The sequence below is a fragment of the Aspergillus ambiguus genome (assembly GCF_047715705.1).
Source record: "Aspergillus ambiguus strain CBS 117.58 unplaced genomic scaffold BDV59scaffold_31, whole genome shotgun sequence".
NCBI lineage: Eukaryota > Fungi > Ascomycota > Eurotiomycetes > Eurotiales > Aspergillaceae > Aspergillus > Aspergillus ambiguus.
In genome coordinates, this window is record NW_027395544.1 from 174,917 (window position 1) to 198,085 (window position 23,169).

A 23,169-nucleotide genomic window follows, 5' to 3' on the forward strand; every position below is an offset into this window, starting at 1 on the left:
CATGTATAATTCTCCCATTATTATACATGGGTGCTATAGTATGGTCATACTGAGGTAGACTACAGTAGACTACAGTAGACTAGTAGACTACAGTAGCAATCCTAGAGAACCCCGTACCTCCAGTGCTATTCTCGTCCAAATATTCTATCTTTCTAACATAAACATTATTCTACCTAATAATTATCATACTATCAACAATCGTATAGGTAGACTAGGTCCCTAGTAGGTATAAGTACCTGTGATGTACGAGGCGGCGGCAGAAAGACCGATCGACCACCGAAACTCCTTCTCTCACTATCTACGTATCATCCACCTCTCTATCAACAACCTCACCTTCTCCCACAATCTTCTCCTCCCTCCCCTCCCCCCTCCCCCCCATCGTCTACTCGCCTCTACCGATTCTCTTCTCTGACCGTGGCCCTGGCTGACGGGCCCCGTCAAGGTCATGTTTCAGGTACACATCCCCCCTACCCATCAACGCAACACCCCAATCTAACAGATCTCCCGTCCAGCGCCTCCGCGACGCAATCGACTCGCGGATTGCAGAGGAGCAAGCGCGCCAGAAATCCGCCCAGGAGTCCATCGCCCGCTCCAATTCCGCCCGTCGTCCCGCCCGTAATCTTTCCCCGACTCGACGAGCTGCCCGCCCCCGACGCAACACCGGCACCCCCGTTCGCGGTCCCGATCCCACTGAATTCGAGGCTGCCTTCACCATCGGCGACGATGAATCGTCCAGTCGCTCCGCCACTCCGAGACCCGAATCCGCCGCTGGCTCCGATGCCACCACCGCCGTAGCCCCGGCGGACGAAAATGCCCTTGACACAAAGACGGAGGATGCCCCATCGGGAGGAAAGGAGGAGGCCACCGCGGCCTCGGTCGCCGCGCCCGCTGCCCCGTCAGCGGAGGCAACCCAGCTGTCGTCGGAGCTACCGGCGGAGGTGCGAGTGAAGTTACGGAAACTGACCAAGCTGGAAGCGCGGTACCAGGGTATGACACGGTGACACGAAACGGACTCGTTGCGGACTGCGTTGGACACTGACACTCCCTTGCAATAGATCTTCTCAAAGCCTACCGAATGGCCCATTCCCGGGTCCTCTCCATCGAACCGTTCGAAGCCGCCCTCCGTGAAAACACCCCCCTTGCCTCCATCGGCGACCCCAAGGCCCTCACCGAATACCTGAACCAGATCTCATTGAAGGGCGACATGGTAGTCGAGGAGCTGAAGCGTGTCACGACCGAGAGGGACGACTACAAGAAGAAGCTGGAGGAAGCACAACAGTCGACCAAGGCGGCTTGGGACGAAGTCGCCGGCCTTAAAAGGGCTAGCAAGGAAACCGCCGACGGCGATACCTCCCCCGATAGCAAGGACGCAAAGCTGGCGATCGATACCTCCGTGACCGACGACAAGCCCACCGATACCCAGGAGACGGCCACCCCTACCACCGCTTCTCGTCTCGCCCAGGTGTTCTCCCCGAAGCGCGAGTCCACCAAGCCGGCAGAGCCACAGGAGGAAAGCGAGGAGTTTTTCTCGTTTGACAATGAGGTCCCGCGATTGGAGGCCGAGCTGAAGGAGAAGCAGGAGGAGGTGGAAGCGCTCAAGGCTCAGACGGAGAATCTCAAACGGGATCTGTCCGTCGCCCGTGAATCGACCGAGGGTATGGTGCATAACCTGGAGAATGCGACTCGGGAACTGGTCGAGCTGCGTGATCTCAAGGAGAAGCAGGACTCGGAGATTGAGAGCCTGAAGACCTCCAAGCAAGCGGAGGTCGATGCCCTCAAGTCCAAGCTGGACGCTTCCGAAAAGGCCATCAAGAAGACAAGCGAGGAGATTGAGAGCCTCAAAGCGGAGTTGAAGTCGAAGACAGATGAAATCGAAACCCTCCAGAGTCAGGCGAAGGAATCGGTCAACGAGGAGGAACAGTCGGAGCTGAAGTCGAAGCTGGACAGGGTGACCGAGGAGAAAGAGGCCAGTGAGAAGCGCCTTGGTGTGCTCCAGGGCCTGGTCGATGGTCTCCGTTCCCAACTCCAAGACACGGAAAAGACTGTATCTGACTTAAAGGCGGACGTGGAGAAGAAAAGCGACGATGCGGCCCAGTTGCAGAATATTGTGGCTTTCTTCGATGGCAATCTGAAGGACAACACGCAATGGCAACAGGCCAAAGACCAGATCACCAGCGGAAAACAGGCCAACTTTGATGAGCTGCGGAAGAGCTTCGCTCCGCAGCAGAAGGCGGAGGAGGTGAAAGAGACTGTGCAATCGAACAACCAGCCTGCACCCGCCGCTGGTGGTGCTGGTTCTAACAAGAAAAAGAAGAAGAACAAGAAAAAGGGAGGCAAGGGCGGAGAAGACGCTCCTAAAACCGAAGAGAGCGAAACTTCGACTACCCAACCCGACCAGCAAACGTCGAACTCCGATGAGCTTGAGAAGCAGATCGCTTCCCTCACGCAACAAGTGGAGGAGAAGGACGCGGCAATCGACCGTCTCAGCTCGAGGCTGAAGGGCGAAGAAGGGCTGAAGGAGGAAATTGAATCCTTGCGCGACGATCTCCTTCATATAGGCCAGGATCACGTTGAAGCGAAGGACAAGATCAAGGAGCTCTCAGCAGAGAAAAATGCTCTTGAAGAGACCATCACAAAATTAGAGAAAGAGCTCACGGATCTGCGCACCAACAATGCGTCAAAGGATGCAGACTCTGAGAAGGCACACAGTGACCTCAAGGAGGAATACGAAAGCTTGAAAGTGCGATTCACCACCTTAGAAACCGAGCTCTCTGCCGCACAACAGCTGGCCGCGACCCGGTTCAAGGACCTCACAGACTTGCGCGAAACCATGCAGAAACTGCAACCCGAACTGAAGAAGCTGCGAACCGAATCGACGGAGCTCAAGTCGACCAAGGAGACTTTAAATAGCAAGGCAACCGAGCTGAGGACGCTTGAGAGCAAGCAAGAGGAGCTGCGTGCTGAGGTAAAGACGCTCAAGTCTACGATCTCGGAACGTGATACGGAGGTGAAGACACTGAACCAGAAAATTCGACAAGAAACCGACAACCGTCTGAAGGCGGAGGAGCGGCTCACGCTGGCTCAGTCTGATTTGCGCTTTTCCGAAAGCAAGAAGCAAGAAGCCCTGGAGACGAAGGAGCGAGTTGCCAACGACTTATCCAAGGCACAGGACGACCTGAAGACTGCCCGCGGCAAGATGCGTGAGCTTGAAACCCAAATCACCCAGTTGAATAAGGACCTGGAGAGCCTGCGTGAGGAGATCCAGCTAAAGACGGCGCAACATGCGAGCGCGCAGAGCTTGATGAACAGCATGCGCGATCAAGGGTCTGAGATTGGCATGCAGATGAAGGAAGCTCGGGAACGTTGCGAGAGCCTGGAAGAGGAACTAGCCGACGCCCATCGGTTGCTCAGCGAGCGCACCCGCGAAGGTGAAACCATGCGACGCCTGCTTGGTGACATCGAGAGTCGCGCCGAAGCCAAGGTCCGCGATTTCAAGGAGCGGATGGAAGCTGCGATCGAAGAGCGCGACCGCGCTGAGGATGAAGCCAGTGCCCAAGGCCGACGCCGGGCGCGGGAACTGGAGGACCTGAAGAGCAAAGTTCGAGAAGCGGAGAAGGCCCTCCGGAGTGCAGAGGAAGACAAAGAGGAGCTGGAACATTCCCAGAAGGATTGGAAGCGCCGGCGGGATCAGTTGGAGGAACAGTCCGAGCGGTCGACGCAAGAGCTCAGCGACATCCGACAGGCGATGGCCCGACTGCGCGATTCTTTAGACGAAAGCGAAAAGCAAGTCCGTGATTTGGAGAAGGAGAAGGCCGAGCTACGCCGGTCTGTAGAAGAGACCACTGCTCGGCTGGAGAAGCTGCGCAAATCCAACCGAGCGCTGACCGAGGAAGCTCGCTTTGGGCAAACGCAATCGTCTCGGTCCTCGATTGATTCGGGATCTCGAAGGGCCATCGCGTCGCCAGTGTCTAAAGACCGGAGCCCCTCTAGCCGTCGGAGCGAGACGCCCTCTACTGGTGCGGTTGATTACATCTATCTCAAGAACGTGCTCCTGCAGTTCCTTGAACAGAAGGACAAAAACTATCAGAAGCAGCTCATTCCAGTACTCGGGATGCTGCTGCATTTCGACCGGTAGGTCTCCCGCTGTCTATTGTTTCGATTGCGCTTACTGACGATCAGCAGGACGGACGAACAGAAGTGGATGTCGGCCATTATGTCTAAATAAGGGTTGTTCGTTGTGCATTCAAGGATTCGCCGATGGCGATATGTAATATTACTTGCAGGGTATATACCTAGGTCGCTTAGTTTGTAAGCTTCAATCAGCCTTCAATATGTATAATGGTACAACTGGTAGAGTACACTACGGAGTGATCTGAGCATGTGATGTACTCAGACTTTGCTACAAAACACTTGAGGAACAGGTTCCAGAAGACTTGCCTATGGATTAACCGGGCAGCGGATTGCCGTCCTCCATTTTGCTGGTACGTGGCATTCTATATGCAAGTCAGAGGCTTGGCCTTCACTCAAAGTTTTCCCTGCTCCTGAACCTGAGCAGTCTTTGAACTGGCCGGGCTCTCTGCCATCTCCTCTAGACATGGGTCCATTATATCGGCGTTAATGGTCGTTAGTCATGTCAGAGACACAGTCAACATTGGAACCCGAAGTACGAGGGACTTTCGTCCAGCCTTTTCGGACATGCTTCCATGATTTCTATGATTTCCTCCCCTGGTGCCTGATATCACGCGAGTCAGGGGTGGGCCCATTATCTAGAGAAGGTTCACCTGTCGGCATTAGTGTGGGTAACCAACTCACATAATCCTTTTCAGGGATTTCTCCACTGGCCGGTGCTATCGTGTCCCAAATCTGATTCATACTCAGGACTTTAGTGTACGCAAACACATGTTCGTTCACCGTGCGCGGATTCCCCACGATGCGAGTCACATACTTCCCAGTGTCGCCATGTCAGTTAAAGCGAACTTCTAATTTCCATCCTCAACAATGCGATGATCAGCATGGGAGTTGCCGCAAAGCACCGCCAAGTCTTCAGCTCTCTTCAGCTGAGGGTTGAGAGTGGGTCGCATATCGGTATACTTATCCATGCGCGAGTCAAATAGCGCGCTAGGAAGTAGCGGCGATGGATTCGCATGGATGATGATGGGTTATCGGTAGACAACGCACCACATGGACCACTTCCAGCTACTAGGCCAGCAATCTCGACCTGGTACTTTCCATAATGATCAACAGGTATGGAGTAGTACCCCGCAACCTTTCACGAGCAGCTACACCGCGATTCTGTGCCCCCAGTGATATATAGCTCATGTGTCTGGCACCAAATGGAGCATTCCATCATTACCCACAGTATCATTCTGTAACGGGACATAATGACCAACCACTCGATCCAAATCAAGGGTGACGTCAAAAAATTCTATGATCAGAACGCCTCACTATACCTGGAATCTACGCAGCATCCTTTTGAACTACGCTTGCATTACTTCCGAAAACTGGTGGCCCGGTTACCTGCCGCGAACGCAAGCATCCTAGAACTAGGTTGTGGCGCGGGCGTCCCATGCACCCAATTTCTGGCTCAGCATGAGCGCCTGAAGATCGTCGCCAACGACATATCCGAGACACAGATCGTTCTGGCAAGAAAACGATTGCCCCCGTCTGTGAAGCTGCTCCATGGCGACATGACAGGACTGCAATTCCCACCTAACACATTCGACGCCGTGTCTGCCATCTACACGGTCTTCCATCTGCCCCGGGACGAACAGATCATCATGCTTCAACGGATCTACGATTGGCTGAAATCCGGTGGCTTCCTATTGGTAACCTTCTCGCCGCACGAGGTGATCGGTGAATATGCAACATCTTACCTAGGCGGGGCAGCAACGAGACTGTTTTGGAGCGGATGGGGTCCGGAGAAGACGAGGGAAATCCTTATGGAGATTGGATTCCACTTAGAACTCGATGAGATCATGGCGGACATGGAGGCTGGTAGAGATGGCAGGGTCGAGTCTCCCTATCACTGGGTACTTGCGAGGAAACTATGATCCAGAATAGAGCGAATACCGGGAGACAGAAGAGCAGAGAGTCTGCTGAGAGAGACGGCGATGGAGCATTGGGCGCTGAATGGAAGGGAGCCCTGGCTAAATTATTCTGCTGTGATCTCTGTATAGAGGCATATCCATCATACAAATATTTTCCAACCCGGCTTTCCCAACCCCCTCCTCCTAAGATAATGAGATTTAAGTCCGAAGAAGTAAGGAGAGAAACAAGAACCAGCTGATTATTTTATTCGGTGTTATATAGATATAAGGCAGTATCTGTAAGGAATGCAGTCGTCCCAAGACGCCTTGACAGCACCGCCAGCCGAAGGACTACCCCACACCGCCCCTCCTCCAAACCCAAAGAAAGAAACTCCCACTATAACTATAGCTACGAGTATCTACTTACTAGTTAACCAGCTATCCACTTACTAGTGGAGCTTTGTAAGAGCCATTGTTGATGGAAAAGAGGGTATAGTGCGGAGTATGGAGGGGCATGTCATGGAAGACAACTTCTTTTATAAACGGTCAAGAGTCTTGCTAGCAGTCTAGAATTCCCTGGCAGTATGCATAGAACTAGTAAAATACATAGCCACACAAGAAGATGGTATAGAAATTATCTACTCCGTATTTATAGTCAATGCCAAGATCTGATCATCCGCAGGGCGTGTACTCAAGTATATATACAGCTCCACCCAAAGCGGCAGTAGTTGACTAAGACTTTTCACCCGCATTTTGCTTCGTCCTCGACATAAACCTCCTGGATACGACCGATCTACAACACCATCTCGAGTCCACACCCTCATCCCCTACCACCATGTCCACCGAACCGACCATCCGCCTGGCAACCCCAGATGGTACGCTCAATCCCTGCCCCTCCCCCACCAAGTCCTCCCCACTAAACCCCGCAGACGTCCCGATCATCCTGCAATTCATCCGCGAGCTCGCCGACTACGAGAAGGCCCTCCACGAAGTCGAAGCCACGCACGAGTCGCTCCTCGCGACGCTCTCCTTCCCGGACACCCCGCCCCGCCGCGGCGCCGTGTACACGGCGCTGATAACCCCGCCGGGTGCCACCGTCCCCGTCGGCATGGCTCTCTTCTTCTACAACTACTCGACGTGGCGGTCCGCGCCGGGCATCTACCTGGAGGATCTGTACGTGCAGCCGAGCGCGCGCGGCCGCGGCTACGGGTTCCAGCTGCTGAAGTACCTGGCCGCCAAGGTGCGCGAGGTCAACGGGCGGCGGCTGGAGTGGAGCGTGCTGAAGTGGAATGAGCCCAGCATCCAGTTCTACAAGCAGGTGGGGGCGATGGCGATGGAGGAGTGGATGAAGATGATGGTGGAGGGGGAGGCGTTGGACAAGTTGGCTGAGGGGGTGAATTGATCGGGGGAGATGGATATGGAGATGGATGTGCTATGTATGTCCGTGCATGTGTCGGTAGTATGGTTGCATTTGTGAGCTATTATGAATGTATTGATTGCATGTATGTAAGCAAGCCCTGCAGGCATCAGCATCAGCGTCAAACATATATGGGGCCATATGTATGCCCGCGTGGCTATGCACCGGCCCCTTGGGACGACGCGCGGCCACGAGGCTCCCCCAACGGAGCCGCAGCCGCAGCCGCAACTGCAACGATGCCTGCCTTACGAGTCGAACCCGTGAGCAGCCGCCAGATGGAGGATTGTCGAGGCGGAGTGGGATGGGGGGGATTTTGTCTGCCGATGGCATCTCGGGAGTCGCACGCTTCGCGTGCTGCGTCGCTCCAATCACGCCTGCAGGCTCGACACCATCCCGGCGGATCTCCAATGAGAACGGGCCATGCAGCGAGAGGCTCTGACGGGGCCTCGTGTTGGGCTGGCAGTTTGCTGGTGGGGCAGTGCAGGGTGCGTTTTCGTATATATCGACGCATCCACATCGGGGTCTCGTCGCCGGCACGACGAAACACAAGACCCATCAACCGTCACTCATGTTATAGCACAGCATGTCCGGGCTGGAATCGATCCTCCCGCTGCTGGAGACGGCCGGGACGAAGGTGATCGCGCACTACATGGGCGCCAAAGCCGCCAAGGAGTTCACGGCCAATCTGCAAGAGTTCCTGACGTATTTCACGCAATATAACTACATGGAGCCGCTGCTCCCACCGCACTACGCCGCGGGGGGCTACGCGCCGATCGGCTGGCGCACCAACCCCAGCAAGAGCGTGGGCATCTTCTACCACATCTACCCGGACATCGCGGCGGCGATCGAGCAGAACGGCTTCAAGGACGCGATGGTGGCCGAGGCGGGCCTGGACCGGCCGGTGGTGCTGAATGTGAACTCCATCAAGCGGGAGGCCACGGTGCGACAGCGGCTCGGGGCCGGATGGCCGGCGCGCGTGCGCAAGAAGCTCCTCCAGGACTCGGACACGAATCCGTTCTACAACGACACGACGACGATGACGACGACGACGGCACGCCGGAAGGAGACCGGGCGGCGGAGCGCGGGGGCCATGGCGAGGAGTCGGCGGGCACAGGGTTTCGCGGGGGCGGTGATCCTGCGGGTGCTGGGGCTGGCGCGGGTTTGTGGGGTGTACGAGCTGAGCGTGGCGGATGTGCTGGAGATCATGGCCCATGCGTGGCGGTATGAGCAGCTGGCGCGGAACTTCCTGGCGGCGCTGCTGGGGCTGCACGGGTTCAACCTCACGCGGTACGGATACCGGCTGCCGAATGGGCAGACGCTGGGGACGCGCAAGAACGAGGTGATCCCCAGCGAGGGCCTCGCGGGCTACTTCATCCACGTGGGCGCGGTGGTGCACGGCCGGCCGGTGCTCAGCTACCCGGCGGCGACGGAGCAGCTGCAGGACGTGGAGGTGAAGCTGGGGCGGGAGACGAGCGTGGCCGAGCACGAGCCGATCCTGATGGACTCGGCCATGGCGACGGCGCTGTTCTTCCGGCCGGCGATCCGGCGCAAGCGCACGGTGACGCGGGACCTGACCGTCGGGGTGCTGCGGGAGGTCGGGTATGGGCTGATGCCGAACTCGGTGGTCTCGAGGCTCGAAGGCGCGCGACAGCGGGCGCTCAAGAACGATGTGCACGGCAATCCGCTCTGGCAGTCGCAGGACGCCGAGCCCATCAAGGTGCGGGTGGTGCGCCACCGGGCCAGCCAGAAGCTGGTCGCCTGGATCAGCACCATCGGCGACTACCACTGGGACTGGTCCCCGGCGGGCGTCTTCGGGAAGCCGTGCGCGTGTGGGAATGACCCCGGGAAGCGCCTCGTGGATCGACGGTTTCGAGGGATTCCGGTGACGGAGGTGTTCTGCCATAGTTTGGCCGCGCAGACGCAGAATGCAGTCGGACCCGAGGGGCTACAGTTCCACTGGGTGACGGGCGATCTGCCGCTGGCCATGCAGAAGACGGGGGCGTCGGGCATGAACATGTATGTGCAAGTGCGAGGGGAGTGTCTGTACTGTGCGGCCAACAACGCGACGGCGTATGGGTGTGAAGCGGTCATTGCAGGGGGCATCTGAGGAGTTTGGTTAGGTTATGCATAGAATATGATACCCATTCTTTCGTTAGTATGTGTGTCCAGCAGTAAGAAGGTATCCCAATGCGGAATGCGAGAAGAAGATCGATCATATTTCGATGTCGATAGTTACCCAGAACGTGAGGAGATCTCGGTGGAACAGAGATCTACGGACGTTGTCCGCTTGCGTCATGGATGTACAGGAAAGATGAAGCCCAACGCCTGGTCCAAGAATCGAAACTGCGATCGGACGCTTTTGGAGGAACATACACAAGCAGAACACCTAAACGCACTACGTCCAAAGCAAGCCATCCCAAAAGAGCCAAAAGGGGAAAAAAGTCAAAAAAAAAAAAAAAAGGCAGGGGTATTATGTACAAAAACTACCAGAAATATTGATCGCCGTAGACATCTTGGTAGCACTGGAAGGCATCGGGACAACTGCGACGGGTTAGAGGTGCATGCCAGCGGTCGACGAAGGGACGACAAACTTACTACACCGGATCCATGCCGAAAATGATATGCCAAGTATACTCCATAATGTGCGCGGTCACGTCATCGGACAATTTATTCGTCAAGACCCAATCGTAGAAGCGCTCGTAGTCGTCCAGGGGCCGTTTCAGGACCTGATCGCGCGAGACGGCAAACTGCGAACAGCACGGCACGCCGATCACCTCGGGGACGTCGGTATTGTTGAAGAGCTCCTCCCAGGCCTGGGCGTAGGCTTTCTCGGTGGCCTTGCCGGGGCGGGGGTCGCGGAAGGGACGAATCTCATCCGGACACCCGGGGGTTTCCTGACAGCGCAGATTGGCGTAGCCGTTGCGCTGGACGAAGTCGGTCTGGAGGGAACGGATGGACTCGACGTTGCTGTAGTCGAGGGTGTCGGTGTGCCAGGCGGCGGGCCAGCCGTCCTTGTGGCTGTGGATGAAGACGATGGTGGCGGGGAGATCGTCGTAGTGCTCGACGATGTATTGGAGGTAGGCGAGACTCTCGCGACCCTTGTTCTTCGGAGTATGACGGGGCGCATTGAGGTCGTCGACGGTGTAAATGACGTTGCGCCATCTGCAAGGGATTGACCGGAAGGTTAAAACGGGGGGGTGTCTGCGGGCGGGATGAAGTCATGCAGTCCGACTTACTCGCCTAGATCGTTGCCCACCCATGACGTATCCTCGGAAGCCAGTTTGGCGATCACGATGACCCGGTCATTGGGGACGATGATGGGGGTGGTCTCGTAGGTGGGGATGGGCTGGTCGACGGGGTCTTCGAAGGCCGTCTGGTCGATGGGATTGGGGTTTTCGAGGGGCGGCGGAGGCGCGGGGGAGGAGGCGGCGGGGAAGCTGAAGCGCCAGAAAGATTTGGCACCGGGAGAATCATCCTGAAACGAGTCCAGCTGGCGTTTGATGAGGACGAGGGCGAGGATGAGCAGTGCGGCGGAGCCGATGCGGTAGGACAGCCTCATTTGGCATGAACAGACGCGACGGCAGTAAGGAGGATAGAGGAGAAGAGAAGTAAAGAATAAAGTAAAGAACAGAGTAAAGAAGAGAAGAAGAGAGGAAGAGAAGAAGAGAAAAGAAGAAGAGATGAGAGGGAGAGGTGAGAGGGAGAGGAAGAGGTGAAGAGATGTAGATGTGGAAGAAGCGGAAGAGGAAGACGAAACGGACAATTGGCGGACGAGGGATTTTAGCTCATCGGGATTTTAACCACCACGGCGAAATTCAGGAAATGCAGGCCTAATCAAACCGCCCAGGAATTATTAACAGGCCGCTATAGAGGAATCTAGCAGGGAAAATTCCATTTATCCGCGATCTGCAGGGGCTGAAACGGGCGTAGTCAGAGCATTCTGCGTCTACTGCGTACTACAGTGTCAATAGTAGTCCGGTATACCAGAGCAGACGGAGAGAAGAATACACATATACAATAACAAGAATACATAATAAAGAGAATACAGATCAGACGATAACAGAATAATAGATAGAATTAATAAAATAATATAGGCAACAAGACAAATGGAATATAATCTATGAAGACCCCGACATTCCATCCATCCCACTCTATACGCCATCCCGCCAGCACATTCCACTCTATACGAACTCCACAGATACACAAGAGGAAGCAAACAGATATTAAACTAGCCAACACGCATCTATCAACAGACGCGGATCCCTAAACGCCAGCCCCCCAACGCCAGACACCGCCAAACAATCCCCATCCCTCGCTAACAACACCCCCCCTTCTTCTTCATCGTGCGCCCCCCCTCCTCCCCCTCGTCCAAACTCCCCGGTGGAAACCCTAGCCAACTCCGTCGCCGATCGCCATGGCCCAGGCGGAAACTGCCATTCCCCTCGACAGGGGACCCTGTCGCCCCGACGGACCCCGTCGCACGGTCGCCGCCCCCAACCGAGCCACCCCCAAGCGACGACACCGCGCCGCCTGACGCACTCGCACTCAGCCCCCCGGACACCGCCGCCGCCGCCGCATCGCGTTTGTTGCGCTGTTCGACCAACTTGCGGGTGATGACCCGGAACACCTCCTCGATGCCCTCGCCGTCCTTGGCGCTGATCTCATGGCAGCAGTCCCACCCGATATCCTGGCCCCAGAACCCGCTGCTGCGTTTGCTGTCCGCGCCACCGAACGACGGCAGCGTCGTGGTGGTGCTGGAGGCCGACACCCCGACGCCGGCGGTCGGCGGTGGGGTAGACGCCTGGGTGGGGTAGAGCTGTTCGGCGACGTAGGCGATGGTGCGTTCGAAGGGCACGCGGCGCGCGCTGGGGTCGACAGCGACGATGTCCGACTTGGTGCCGACCACGTGGATCACGAGCGGGTGGTCGTCGGCCAGGCTCTTCTTCATCTCCAGCAGCCAGCCCGTCATCTCGGCGAAGCTGCGCTCGTCCGTGATGTCGTAGCACAGGAGGCACGCGTTGGCCCCGCGATAGTACAGCCGGGAAATACTCCGGAAGCGTTCCTGTCCGGCCGTGTCCCAGATCTGCAGGCGGACGATCGTGTCCGAGGCGCTGTCGAGGACGCGCTTGGTGATGAAGGATGCGCCGACGGTGGACGCGGTGCCGGCGGGGTTGAAGGCATTTTTGACGTAGCGTTGCACGAGCGAGGTTTTCCCGACGCCTGGGCCTGTTAGTGCTGGGGTTGGATGTTCTTTTTTGGGGGGGGGGTGTCCGGAGTGGGATGCGTTATCTGATAATCGTGGACTTACCTTGCGCGCCTAGAATGACGATCTTCGCCTCGAGAGAGGAGCTCATGGCGGGGTAGAGGGGATCTAGGAGAAACGAATTTGCATGATCCGCTGCAGCTGGGATACGCTGGGATGCGATGGATCGGTTGAGGGTAAATGGTGGAGAAGAGGAAGTGGCAGAAGAGAAGAGGAGGATGAGCTCGATAGAGGATCGGTGGAGACGTCAGCTGGTGGTGGATTCATGACTGATCCATCGACTTGGTTATCCGAGGTTGAGTTTCGTTTTTTATCCCTTACGTGTTGGGCAGATTTATGCAGGGGATTCTTATTAGGAAATGGAGGTATTCGTCTTTTCTGAATTTAGGGTATATATTCTTGTTTTTGTCGTGGTTTATTGCATACAATCCCATTCTTAGAGGTATACATGGGAGTATACATGGGAGTATACATCTACAATGTCATCCACACACCAACAAAGCATCAAAAACGAACAGAATAGAAACTAGATGAAAAAAAATAGATAAAAAGAATCAAAATTCTATACCATCGCTATATACACGTGGCAAAGTCTATCCGTTCCACGGATCCAAGATGCATCCATGATCATCTATAAGAACAAACAGGGGAATCTATCCAAGCCAACATCATGACGCCTCCATCTCATACAAGACGCACATTACAAAGAATGACTCAAAAAAGGAAAAAAATAAAAGAAAGAAAATGCGGATCAGTTCACTCCGATGGAGTGTACTCCGCGTTCGCCTTCTCCGGGTCCTCCTCGGTCGCTCCCCCGAACCCATACTCGTTCGCCTTCGCCTCGACCTCCTCGTCACTGAGCTTGGGCAGCTCCTTCGCGGCCCGGACGTACGAGATGTTCTCCGTGTATCCCTTGGCGAAGATGATGTCGATCTCTTCCAGGCTGCGGTTGGCCGTCTCCGGGTAGAAGAACCACACGACCGGGATAAAGAGTGCGTTCAGCGCAGCGAAGAACAGATAGGTGCCCCAGCCAATATGCGCCACCATCACGGGCGTGATCATGACCACCGTAAAGTTGAACAGCCAGTTACTGCAGGTCGACACCGCGTTGGCCTTCGCACGGGTCTTGATGGGAGACAGTTCCGCCGGGTAGAGCCAGGGAAGAGGGAGCCACGCCGCACCAAAGGCCGCCATGTACAGGAACAGACCGAACACGGCCCCCTTCGAGACCGACTTGGTACCGGGGATCAGGCAGCCAAAGGTAATCACCATCGCAGCGGTCTGGATGAAGGAGCCCCCCAGGAAAAGCTTCCGACGACCGATTCGCTCGATAAAGAACCAGGAGAAGGTGGCGAAAATGGCGTAGATGATCATGTTCACCCCACCCAGGATCAGAGACATGTTGTCATCCATCTTCAGAGACTGCTTCAGCAGGACCGGCAGGTAGTAGATGACCGCGTTGCAACCCGACAGCTGCTGGAAAATCTGGGAGGAGGACCCGACCAGCATACGACGGAGATGCTGGGAGCGGCCACCCGTGAGGAGATCCCGATAGCTGGTCTGGCTGCCGGAGCTCGAACTACCCGACGTTAGTCGCAGACCCTCAGACACACGGGGAAAAAACAACAAGGAACACATACGCTCGGATCGAGTCAATCACCAGGTTCTTCTGGAGTTGAGTCTCATGGTCGTGGATCTCCCAACCTCCAAGAGCGGCAAGCACGTATTCGCCCTCTTGGATCTTGTCCTTGGAGATCAGGTACCGGGGCGAGTCCGGCAGGAAGAACATGCCCACGATGATGATAATTCCGAAGACGATCTGGAAGGCAATCGGGAAACGCCACACGAGGTCCGGTGGACCAAAGTGGGCGCCATAGTCAATCCAGTAGGCAATTGCAGTGCCGATGGCAATGATACCACCCTCAATACAGATCAGCAGTCCACGGTTGCTGGTCTTGGAACATTCGGCCTGGTAGGTGGGGATCGTCGACGTGTTCATGCCATTGCCAATCCCCGTGATGACACGACCGAAGAAGAACTGCAGAAGAGGGATGTGGCCGACGAACGAGGTGACTTGGATGATGACCCCGATGATCATCACGATCGCACCGGAGAAGATCATCCACCGACGACCGGTCTTGTCACCGAAGAACAACGCGAAAATGGCTCCGGCCAAACATCCTGTTGAAGGGTAGGTTAGCCGAATGCATCTGGCAAGGAGGGTCGGAAGGGAAGTTATCAAGGGGGGGTTTCGGATAACATACCAAGTTCATAGACGGCGGTCACTAGGGCCTGCATTGTCGCATCGTCCTTGGTCGCAGTGAAGACATCGTTAAACGCCTTGTCACTGATGATACCAGACATGACCCCCTCTGTTGGGAGGTGGTCGGTTAGCCATGGCCTTGCAATTCCAATGGTTGAGTCGACCTACGGTCATAACCGAAGAGTAAGAAACCCATAGTAGCGACACTCGTCACCGCCAGGGACAGGGGCCTGCCCGACAAACCAACAAAGGACGGCGCCATCTTGGGCGTCAGGAAGGTCTCAAGGAGTGGAAGTGTGTATAATGTACACAGACCAAGTGTCGTAGGCGATAACGGTCGTTCCAGCACGGCCGGTCTGTTTCAACGTGGGCCAGGGTCCTTTACCTGAGGACGACTAGACAAGCGATTGACAAAGGGGAAGAGGAAGACGGCCAGGTCAAGTAAACAGGAGACAAACGCGGAGAAGATGTCGGGGGGAAGGGGGGTTTTCTATTCTCCAGGATAACCCTAAATGGCCACCATGCATACTCGTGTCTCGACAATCTCTTATCCCCCAAAACATTGATACTCCACCATGTTGCCTGCACCCATATTTGACCGGACCATTGGTTGTTTAGTGGAACCAAGGACCGGATGCATCAATAACGCTGGGCTAAGCATTTCTTTGAGCGGTTCCACAGGTCCACCGGGTGGGCTCGATGGAGACCAGGAGACAGTGACATCACAGTGCCTCTCGACGGATCCCCGGCGCTCAAGCAGGATCCGACAAACGCACTGGAAGCTATTGGAGAAGACGTGGTGGCAAACACAGGGCGAGAAAGTCGTGCCTCGATGACAGAAGGGTCGTCCCGATACAGGCTTTGCATGGGACATATCATTATTGGTAACGCCCGGCAACTCCCTTTTTTCAGAAAGAGTTTTTCCGCCTTCGCATGAATATTAGGATCGAATTTTATTTCCGAGATTTTTCTCAAAACAATATTTTGCCGGCTGGGTGCTTTGTTGCCTACCCTCCACCAAGGAGGTCCTGGTTCCACTCGATTGTTCTCGCTATGCATTCTCATTCCTCAATCGCATGAGGAAGGGCCAATATGCATGCGTGGTGCCCTATAAGTTTTTCCAGCCGACTTAACGTGGACCTGGGTGGGTGGTTTTGATTTGGCTTTGCTGTCCTTGCCTCCCCCCAGAGGGTAGCTGTAGCGAGAAGTCCCTCCTCCTCCGCGCGTGTCTCTAGCGGATAGTTGTGTCTCTACGTCAGTGACCACATCCCCCTGATGAGATAATCGGATGTATACGCAGTATGGCCTGACTGTGTTCGGGCCTTGTAGGGTGTAGCCGTTCGAATGCGGGATTTCTATCTGCCCTGCCTGTGCCAGCCATGTGTCATCAAAGTCTAGATAGCTCGTTACCATGGTCGGAGCTCCAACTGGCCACGATCCTCGCCACCGCCCGGTTCTGTCATCAGCGACAACCATCAAGAGCACGGGCTGGACTGGCGGCGTTCGGCCGTCGTTCGGGAAGCCGTCCCGTCGCTGACCTTGCCGAAGCACCTAGCGTCATATGCAAGGCAAAAATTGATAACCGGCCGTGCCTTGGTGGACGGCGTACATAAAAAAAAAAACAATAATATGCTTAATGCATGAAGAAATGCCCTGGCTATTGTTAATAATTTTATTAAAAGGGAGAAAGTCGGAGGCAAAGTTGATTCGACACCAGACTTGACGGTGATGGAGGTCTTCTCCCGTGCAATGAGATTCCCGCTCGACGTCTCCAATCTCACCTTATGCGTCGTCATAATTTTGAGAATCCGAAACCCCGTCTTCATGTCTGAAACCCTTTCCCGGTGTGCGGATGGTTGCCGGTTGCTCACATTCCTCCGAGACAGCACGTACAACCGGTCCACCTTCTCTCTCCTGAGCGGATGGATCGCTAGGATCGTCGGCGATGGCTCACGATTCGTGATCCTGATTAGTGATGATCCGCATATGACGGGCTCTATGCAACGAAGCGGCACTACGATCTGGAAGTATGGAGGACTATGTACTTAACGCGACCGACCTGTCCACTCTGTTCGGTCAGATAGCGTGGACGATCGTCCTAAATTGGAAACCTGTTTTGGGACGCACTGATCGACCCGTACAGCAGGGTAGAAGCAGACCGTATTTCCATACCCTACCACCCCCCATACCACACTACCATGGCCGTCAGAGCGGCTTGCCACATCAACCAGCCAGACTGTGACCAAGAGTCGGCCAGAATCAAGCCTCGGCCACGGCGTCTTGGTGCAGACAAGCCTTGCGCCAGGGGTGGGGAATGATGGGTGGATCCGAGTTATGCAAATGTGGACCGCGTTCCTTCACGGTAGATCCGAGTGGGTTGAAGACGGACTCCAGTCAATCCACCGGAGTGGCGCCCGTTATCGTCATCGTTCTCCTGGACCCAGTCCAGTAGCAGTAATGCTGGCCGAGGTGCGGTTGTTTGTTAAACCGCGGCCTGCCGTCGGACGTTCGGGTAGTCTCGTCCTCTGACGTAGTGGTACATCTGCCTGCTGGTATGATCAGCTGCGGACGGGGTAGATTGCGCAAGAGGCTCTCTTGCTGTGCCTCCCTATGTATATCTTTCATGCTGCACGATGATGTGTAGTTGACGTCCAAGGATCTGTATCACGGGTCAGATCGACGGGGGCAGGGAACACCCTGCACCGCACCACACCACGAGGAAGAACGACACGAGCGAAACATTGTCAGTCGGATGCAGTGCTGCCTAGGGCAAAACTTCGGAGATACAGAACCGACCGGCAGGCCGAACCAGATGTCGGTGACGGTCGGGATGATCGTTTAGGAAACTGAACCGCCATGGATGAGTAAGAGGGCCACTGTTTCGCTGCCGAGCACCAGATCTGATGGGAGAATAGCATGGATAGAGAATGGGCTCTGAGTAGGATCTTTAGGTAGACCTGAGTGGCTTTGAAGAGTCATCGGGCATTCCGTAGAAGCACAGAGCAGAAGTATAGCAAGGGGAGACCTGCGAACCATTCAGCCTTTATATACACGCGCCTGGTCGGTCCGGCACTGCCGGTAAGAAGGAGCAAGGAGATTCGGCCACGCGTGCCGGTTTCACGCTATCCGGAGAGGCCGAAGATGAGTTCTAACTATAGATGCGACATGAAGAATGCTGGAAAAAGTACGACAATTCCGAAGCAGGTCCAGTATCAGCTGGCCTTGTGCTTCAACAGCCCTAACTATGTCCATTAAATCCTTATCCAGTTAAACATTACCGATTCTTTCTCCTTCTCGTGACATCCGTTTTATACTTAGCATCTCCCCGGCCAAAAATCCCTAAGTCTTCGTCCCATGAGGTAGATACGCCCCCTTCTGATCAACCAGAGGTGTCTCAGCACTGACCCGGTTGACATTACCCAACTGGCCCACCGGGACAGGCCCTGAAAGATCAACCGGTTTCACGCCCGCACGCGTTATCCAAGTCTTCGTTGTGGCTTGTCGATACGAGTCATCCGGATACAAGAACGTGGTGAGCGTACGCCCAACCGACGTGTGATGCAGGAACCGCTTCATCTTCCCGAGGCCGGTGCGTCCCGTGCATACAACACCGAGCATCGCAAGAGCAATAAGACCAAGGATTACAGCCACGAAGATAGCAGGGATGGCATAGGGGATCTGATATCCCAGACGGCGTTCGTAGGGGAACACAGCTACGCGAAGCGGGCTTCCTGGCGCCTCGTCACCGTCCCGCGCGAACTCCGCCGGGCGGACGGACCAGTTATACGCGCGGGTGCCGACTACGGCATTTGCAGCAATGTCGGTCCAGATGAGGTTGAAGACGTTGGCTGAGCCGGCCGCGGTCTTCGTCATGTTTTGCCACGTGGTGAACATGCCCGCGTTGTTTTGGCCCGAGTAATCGGCGATGGATTCGCCAGCCGACATTTCAAAGCCGGTGGGATCACTGCCAATCTGGTACACGGCCCTCAGTGCCTTGTTGGCGAATTCGGCGGCGGGGAGATTATCACTGCTGTAGCCAATGGAGAGCGTCGATTGGCCGTCTGGCAGCCAGAGATGCTCCTTCTGCACGACAGACAGACCAGGATGGTCTTTATATTCGGGGGCCACCATTCCCCACACAGGGCTGACATCGCCAACATTCAGATCTTCTCGACGTTCAACGCCCCAGTACGGGAGGTCTTCCTGGCGTTCGTACTGTTTGTCGTAGATGCCCAGAATGTGAAGATCCTTGAGGCTGCCTGTTCCGTTGTATGAGAAGTGGACGGTCTTGATCATCGCCTTGGTGGCAGAAGCACAGGTGTAAAGAGGGATTGACCAGGTGGATTTTGGATCCCAGGTGAAAGCGTTCGACCCATCGGACGGCGTGGCTGCTCCGTAAATGATGCCGCAGGAGACAGCGACGCTGTCGATGCTTACTGGGCTTACGTCCGAAGTTTGCTGGCAGAAGTCGTCTGCAGTAGACGTCAGTCATGTGCTTAACATATGATGGTGTTGCAGGGGAAGAATACTTATGGTGCTGAAGTCCTTATATGACAGATTGAACGGGTTGGTGTAGGTTGAATTCGATACCGTGAGAAGCTGATTTTCAATGAACGCAGCTAGGCCACCCGTCTGGATCGCACGAGGTGAGACAGAATCACCATCCATAGGAAATGTCTTCCCTAAGTGCGATTTGAGATACTGGAACAGGTCCGTGTTGGTCGTTTCGTTCGCCGGATTGGTAACGTTCATGTAGAACATGGCCCACATGTTGTTGATGTATGCTCCCCTAAAGGCATGGTACGCTAGGTCCAGTTCTTCCTGCACCGATGCATACGTCCTGTTTGGGAGATGACGGGGGACATTGATAAAGCCACCATGGTCCGTCAGCACCATCTTTTCGACAGAGGTATCCCCGAGGGTGAGGTCCAGTGTGAGGTTTGTATTAACACAGCTGCTTTCTGGTTGCACCCAGAGTAGGTCTTCCTCCCAGGTGACACCGTGTCCCGGCGACTTGGGGATGGTATGGTTTCGAAATCCGATGCCGCCCTGCTTTGTATCGACCACGAGGCCCTCAACGGCAGCGTAGTCGCTCTCTAGAAACACCTGTTGGATGGGACGATAGCTCCCCAGGAGGCGACGCGAGCCGTTATTGTAGTCTTGCTCGCTGCGGTGGACATAAGACCGCCACTGGATATCCCAGATACTGGAGACACTGCTGCCAAAGCCCGTACGACCACTGTCGAATACATCCGTCACGTTCTGGGGGATAGTGACGTTATAGCCGAAGGGAGTTGAGGAGGTTGCGGTATCGTTTGTGTCTTTACCCAGGACTATGGTGTTGGACCCCGGACAGGCCACGTCGTAGAAAGATCCGCAGTGTCGATTGAAGGGCAAAGGGCTTCGGGGCGGCGTGGCACTGCCCATCACTGTGGGATCTTTTACATACTGGAAGTCGCGAGGGGCCTTGGTCGGGGAGGGGGAAAAGCTGTCATAGAGACCAAGAGGGGTGACAATAGAAGCAACAGCGAGGACCCCGAGGGCCAATGGCAGCATCGTGGTACATAGCTGGACTGTTCTTCGGACTCCTCTTCCTGTGGCGGTATCGGCCCCAAGGATCATCGGCCAATGCGTAGAATGAATGGCACGCCCGAGAACAGACCTATGACAGTTGATGTCAGGACGGGAAGAGTGACTCGGGGGGCGATAGAAGTATTAGTACCAGGTGACGGCAGACTCCTGTTCCCTCACCAGTCCCACCAATGTGAACGCTACAGCCAGGGGAATAAAGAGTTGAACTATAACAGCGTCAGTGTGGGCCATGTCACGAAGCAGGTACTATGTACTCAAGAAGACCAGTGCGGCGATGATGCCAGAAGCATCAGCAACCGATATTTCCACCATCGTTTCGGAAAGGCCGTCCCATATGCTCTACAGGGAGCAAACTTTGCGGCTGGGGAGGACTTTGACATATAAATGTTCATGGACGAGCCGCACACACGACTCCATGAACTGGAGCACGAAAACCGATGGCGGATCATTCCCCTTAATGAAACTGGGCTCTCGTATTGGTCTTGGCTGCGCTGAAGACAGCCACACAGCAGAAAGACCGAACATGCAGTGGCATCACGTTCAAGCCGACCAGACGGGACCGGTGTCACTGATCTACAAATGAGGCTGAAAAACGATTGGCGCCGAAATACGAGGCACCCCTGTGGCGCTCGCTAGCGGAAGAGAGGAGGTCCACTGTCGCATCGTGGACGGCCATGGCAGGGGAGAACGGGACTGTGCCCCGTGCGGCGTCGTCGTTGATATAGTTGTCTATAGATCTGTATACTGGATAGAGTATGCTCAGATTATGCAATGTTATGCGGACCGCTGACTCAGCTCTCGGCCGACTCGCCCGAGTCTTTCCTTCCCCGCAGAAATTCCCCGGAAAGACGTCGACCAACGAAAAGGCCCCGATTATCGGCTCGCCCTCAATTACCCCGAGCCTCTCCCTCTTTTTCTTCATCTTCTCTTCTCATTCTCTCTCACCCTCCCCTCCTTCACCTCCTCATCCCTTACACTCATCATGGCCAAAGCTAAGATCTCCGGTGCGGACGTCGCCCAACATAACTCCCGCGAATCCTGCTGGGTCATTGTCCATGGAAAGGCCTACGATGTCACCGAGTTCCTCCCCGAACACCCCGGAGGCCAGAAGATCATCCTCAAGTACGCCGGCAAGGATGCGACGGAAGAGTTCGATCCCATCCATCCCCGCGACACGCTGGACAAGTACCTCGACCCGTCCAAGCATCTCGGCGAGGTCGACATGTCCACCGTCGAGCAGGAAGAGAAGACCGCCGACCCGGAGGAGGTCGAGCGCCAGGAGCGCATCAAGCACATGCCCCCGTTGGCGGCCTGCTACAACCTGATGGACTTTGAGACGGTCGCCCGCAGCGTCATGAAGAAGACCGCCTGGGCGTACTACTCCAGCGGAGCGGACGATGAGATCGTACGTCCCCATTCCCCTTCCCCCCACTTCCCTCCCTCTAACCCCCCACCGCCCAGACCATGCGTGAGAACCACTCCGCCTTCCACAAGATTTGGTTCCGTCCCCGCATCCTCGTCGACGTCGAGAAGGTCGACTTCTCCACGACCATGCTGGGCACGCCCGTGTCCATCCCGTTCTACGTCACGGCGACGGCGCTGGGCAAGCTCGGCAACCCCGAGGGCGAGGTGGTGCTCACGCGGGCGGCGCACGACCACAACGTGGTGCAGATGATCCCGACGCTGGCGTCGTGCTCGTTCGACGAGATCGTGGACGCCAAGCGCGGCGACCAGGTGCAGTGGCTGCAACTGTACGTGCACAAGGACCGGGCGATCACGAAGCGGATCATCGAGCACGCCGAGGCGCGCGGGTGCAAGGGGCTCTTCATCACGGTGGACGCGCCGCAGCTGGGGCGGCGCGAGAAGGACATGCGGTCCAAGTTCTCGGACGTGGGCTCGAACGTGCAGGCGACGGGCGGCGACGCGGTGGACCGGTCGCAGGGCGCGGCCCGCGCCATCTCCTCCTTCATCGACCCGTCGCTCTCGTGGAAGGACATCCCGTGGTTCCAGTCGGTGACGCGCATGCCCATCGTGCTGAAGGGCGTGCAGTGCGTCGAGGACGTGCTGCGCGCGGTCGAGATGGGCGTCGCCGCCGTCGTCCTCTCCAACCACGGCGGCCGCCAGCTCGAGTTCGCCCGCTCCGCCGTCGAGGTGCTCGCGGAGGTCATGCCCGTGCTGCGCGAGCGCGGCTGGGAGAACAAGATCGAGATCTACATCGACGGCGGCATCCGGCGCGCCACCGACATGCTCAAGGCCCTGTGCCTGGGCGCCCGGGGCGTCGGTATCGGCCGCCCCTTCCTCTACGCCATGTCCGCCTACGGCCAGCCCGGCGTCGACCGCGCCATGCAGCTGCTCAAGGACGAGATGGAGATGAACATGCGCCTCATCGGCGCCACCTCCGTCGCCGACCTGAACCCGAGCATGGTCGACGTGCGCGGCCTGGTCGGCGGCCACAACGCGGTCGTCCCGCAGGACACGCTGAGTCTGCGGGCGTACGACCCGCTGCAGGCGCCGCGCTTCAGCGAGAAGGCGAAGCTGTAGTGGGTGTTCCCCCCCCCACTTCATATATTATGCATGATCATTGCCCGCGGGGGCTGTATATACCCTT

General features: G+C 56.1%; 10 protein-coding genes across 10 annotated transcripts; 6 read left to right on the top strand and 4 right to left on the bottom strand.

The window, feature by feature from the left end:
- The first annotated feature begins 156 nt into the window (after positions 1-156).
- BDV59DRAFT_184232 (putative vesicle-mediated transport protein (Imh1)) lies at positions 157-4,684 on the top strand. The gene is made up of 4 exons (XM_073690653.1): positions 157-454; positions 513-987; positions 1,056-4,131; positions 4,183-4,684. The coding sequence occupies exons 1-4, from the start codon at positions 446-448 to the stop codon at positions 4,223-4,225; spliced, it is 3,603 nt and encodes a 1,200-aa protein (XP_073545337.1). The 5' UTR covers positions 157-445; the 3' UTR covers positions 4,226-4,684.
- Positions 4,685-5,356: 672 nt separating this feature from the next.
- On the top strand, positions 5,357-6,162 carry BDV59DRAFT_184236 (class I SAM-dependent methyltransferase). The gene has a single exon (XM_073690654.1). It carries the CDS (start codon positions 5,382-5,384, stop codon positions 6,048-6,050), a length of 669 nt encoding a protein of 222 aa, XP_073545338.1. The 5' UTR covers positions 5,357-5,381; the 3' UTR covers positions 6,051-6,162.
- Positions 6,163-6,861: 699 nt separating this feature from the next.
- BDV59DRAFT_204289 (GNAT family N-acetyltransferase) lies at positions 6,862-7,428 on the top strand (the record flags this gene model as incomplete). Its single annotated transcript, XM_073694435.1, has 2 exons — positions 6,862-6,901; positions 6,956-7,428. The coding sequence occupies 2 exons, from the start codon at positions 6,862-6,864 to the stop codon at positions 7,426-7,428; spliced, it is 513 nt and encodes a 170-aa protein (XP_073545339.1).
- Positions 7,429-7,595: 167 nt separating this feature from the next.
- BDV59DRAFT_209692 (uncharacterized protein) lies at positions 7,596-9,989 on the top strand. Its single transcript, XM_073695440.1, has one exon. It carries the CDS (start codon positions 8,027-8,029, stop codon positions 9,548-9,550), a length of 1,524 nt encoding a protein of 507 aa, XP_073545340.1. The 5' UTR covers positions 7,596-8,026; the 3' UTR covers positions 9,551-9,989.
- On the bottom strand, positions 9,737-11,227 carry BDV59DRAFT_91833 (DUF3431 domain-containing protein). The gene is made up of 3 exons (XM_073697331.1): positions 10,680-11,227; positions 10,039-10,605; positions 9,737-9,984 (listed from the first exon to the last, which is right to left on the bottom strand). Exons 1-3 carry the CDS (start codon positions 11,000-11,002, stop codon positions 9,927-9,929), a joined length of 948 nt encoding a protein of 315 aa, XP_073545341.1. The 5' UTR covers positions 11,003-11,227; the 3' UTR covers positions 9,737-9,926.
- A 754-nt stretch (positions 11,228-11,981) lies between these two features.
- Positions 11,982-13,071, top strand: BDV59DRAFT_184241 (uncharacterized protein). Its single transcript, XM_073690655.1, has 2 exons — positions 11,982-12,663; positions 12,752-13,071. The coding sequence occupies exons 1-2, from the start codon at positions 12,107-12,109 to the stop codon at positions 12,762-12,764; spliced, it is 570 nt and encodes a 189-aa protein (XP_073545342.1). The 5' UTR covers positions 11,982-12,106; the 3' UTR covers positions 12,765-13,071.
- Positions 13,072-13,421: 350 nt separating this feature from the next.
- On the bottom strand, positions 13,422-15,419 carry BDV59DRAFT_91854 (putative MFS monosaccharide transporter). The gene is made up of 4 exons (XM_073697333.1): positions 15,138-15,419; positions 14,971-15,078; positions 14,347-14,887; positions 13,422-14,285 (listed from the first exon to the last, which is right to left on the bottom strand). Exons 1-4 carry the CDS (start codon positions 15,229-15,231, stop codon positions 13,463-13,465), a joined length of 1,566 nt encoding a protein of 521 aa, XP_073545343.1. The 5' UTR covers positions 15,232-15,419; the 3' UTR covers positions 13,422-13,462.
- Positions 15,420-16,239: 820 nt separating this feature from the next.
- BDV59DRAFT_91852 (uncharacterized protein) lies at positions 16,240-16,896 on the bottom strand. The gene has a single exon (XM_073697332.1). It carries the CDS (start codon positions 16,793-16,795, stop codon positions 16,445-16,447), a length of 351 nt encoding a protein of 116 aa, XP_073545344.1. The 5' UTR covers positions 16,796-16,896; the 3' UTR covers positions 16,240-16,444.
- Positions 16,897-18,203: 1,307 nt separating this feature from the next.
- Positions 18,204-21,100, bottom strand: BDV59DRAFT_184244 (uncharacterized protein). The gene is made up of 4 exons (XM_073690656.1): positions 20,816-21,100; positions 20,692-20,767; positions 19,499-20,631; positions 18,204-19,441 (listed from the first exon to the last, which is right to left on the bottom strand). The coding sequence occupies exons 1-4, from the start codon at positions 20,871-20,873 to the stop codon at positions 18,309-18,311; spliced, it is 2,400 nt and encodes a 799-aa protein (XP_073545345.1). The 5' UTR covers positions 20,874-21,100; the 3' UTR covers positions 18,204-18,308.
- Positions 21,101-21,450: 350 nt separating this feature from the next.
- Positions 21,451-23,120, top strand: BDV59DRAFT_184245 (L-lactate dehydrogenase (cytochrome)). The gene is made up of 2 exons (XM_073690657.1): positions 21,451-21,966; positions 22,023-23,120. The coding sequence occupies exons 1-2, from the start codon at positions 21,544-21,546 to the stop codon at positions 23,100-23,102; spliced, it is 1,503 nt and encodes a 500-aa protein (XP_073545346.1). The 5' UTR covers positions 21,451-21,543; the 3' UTR covers positions 23,103-23,120.
- Positions 23,121-23,169: the final 49 nt, after the last annotated feature.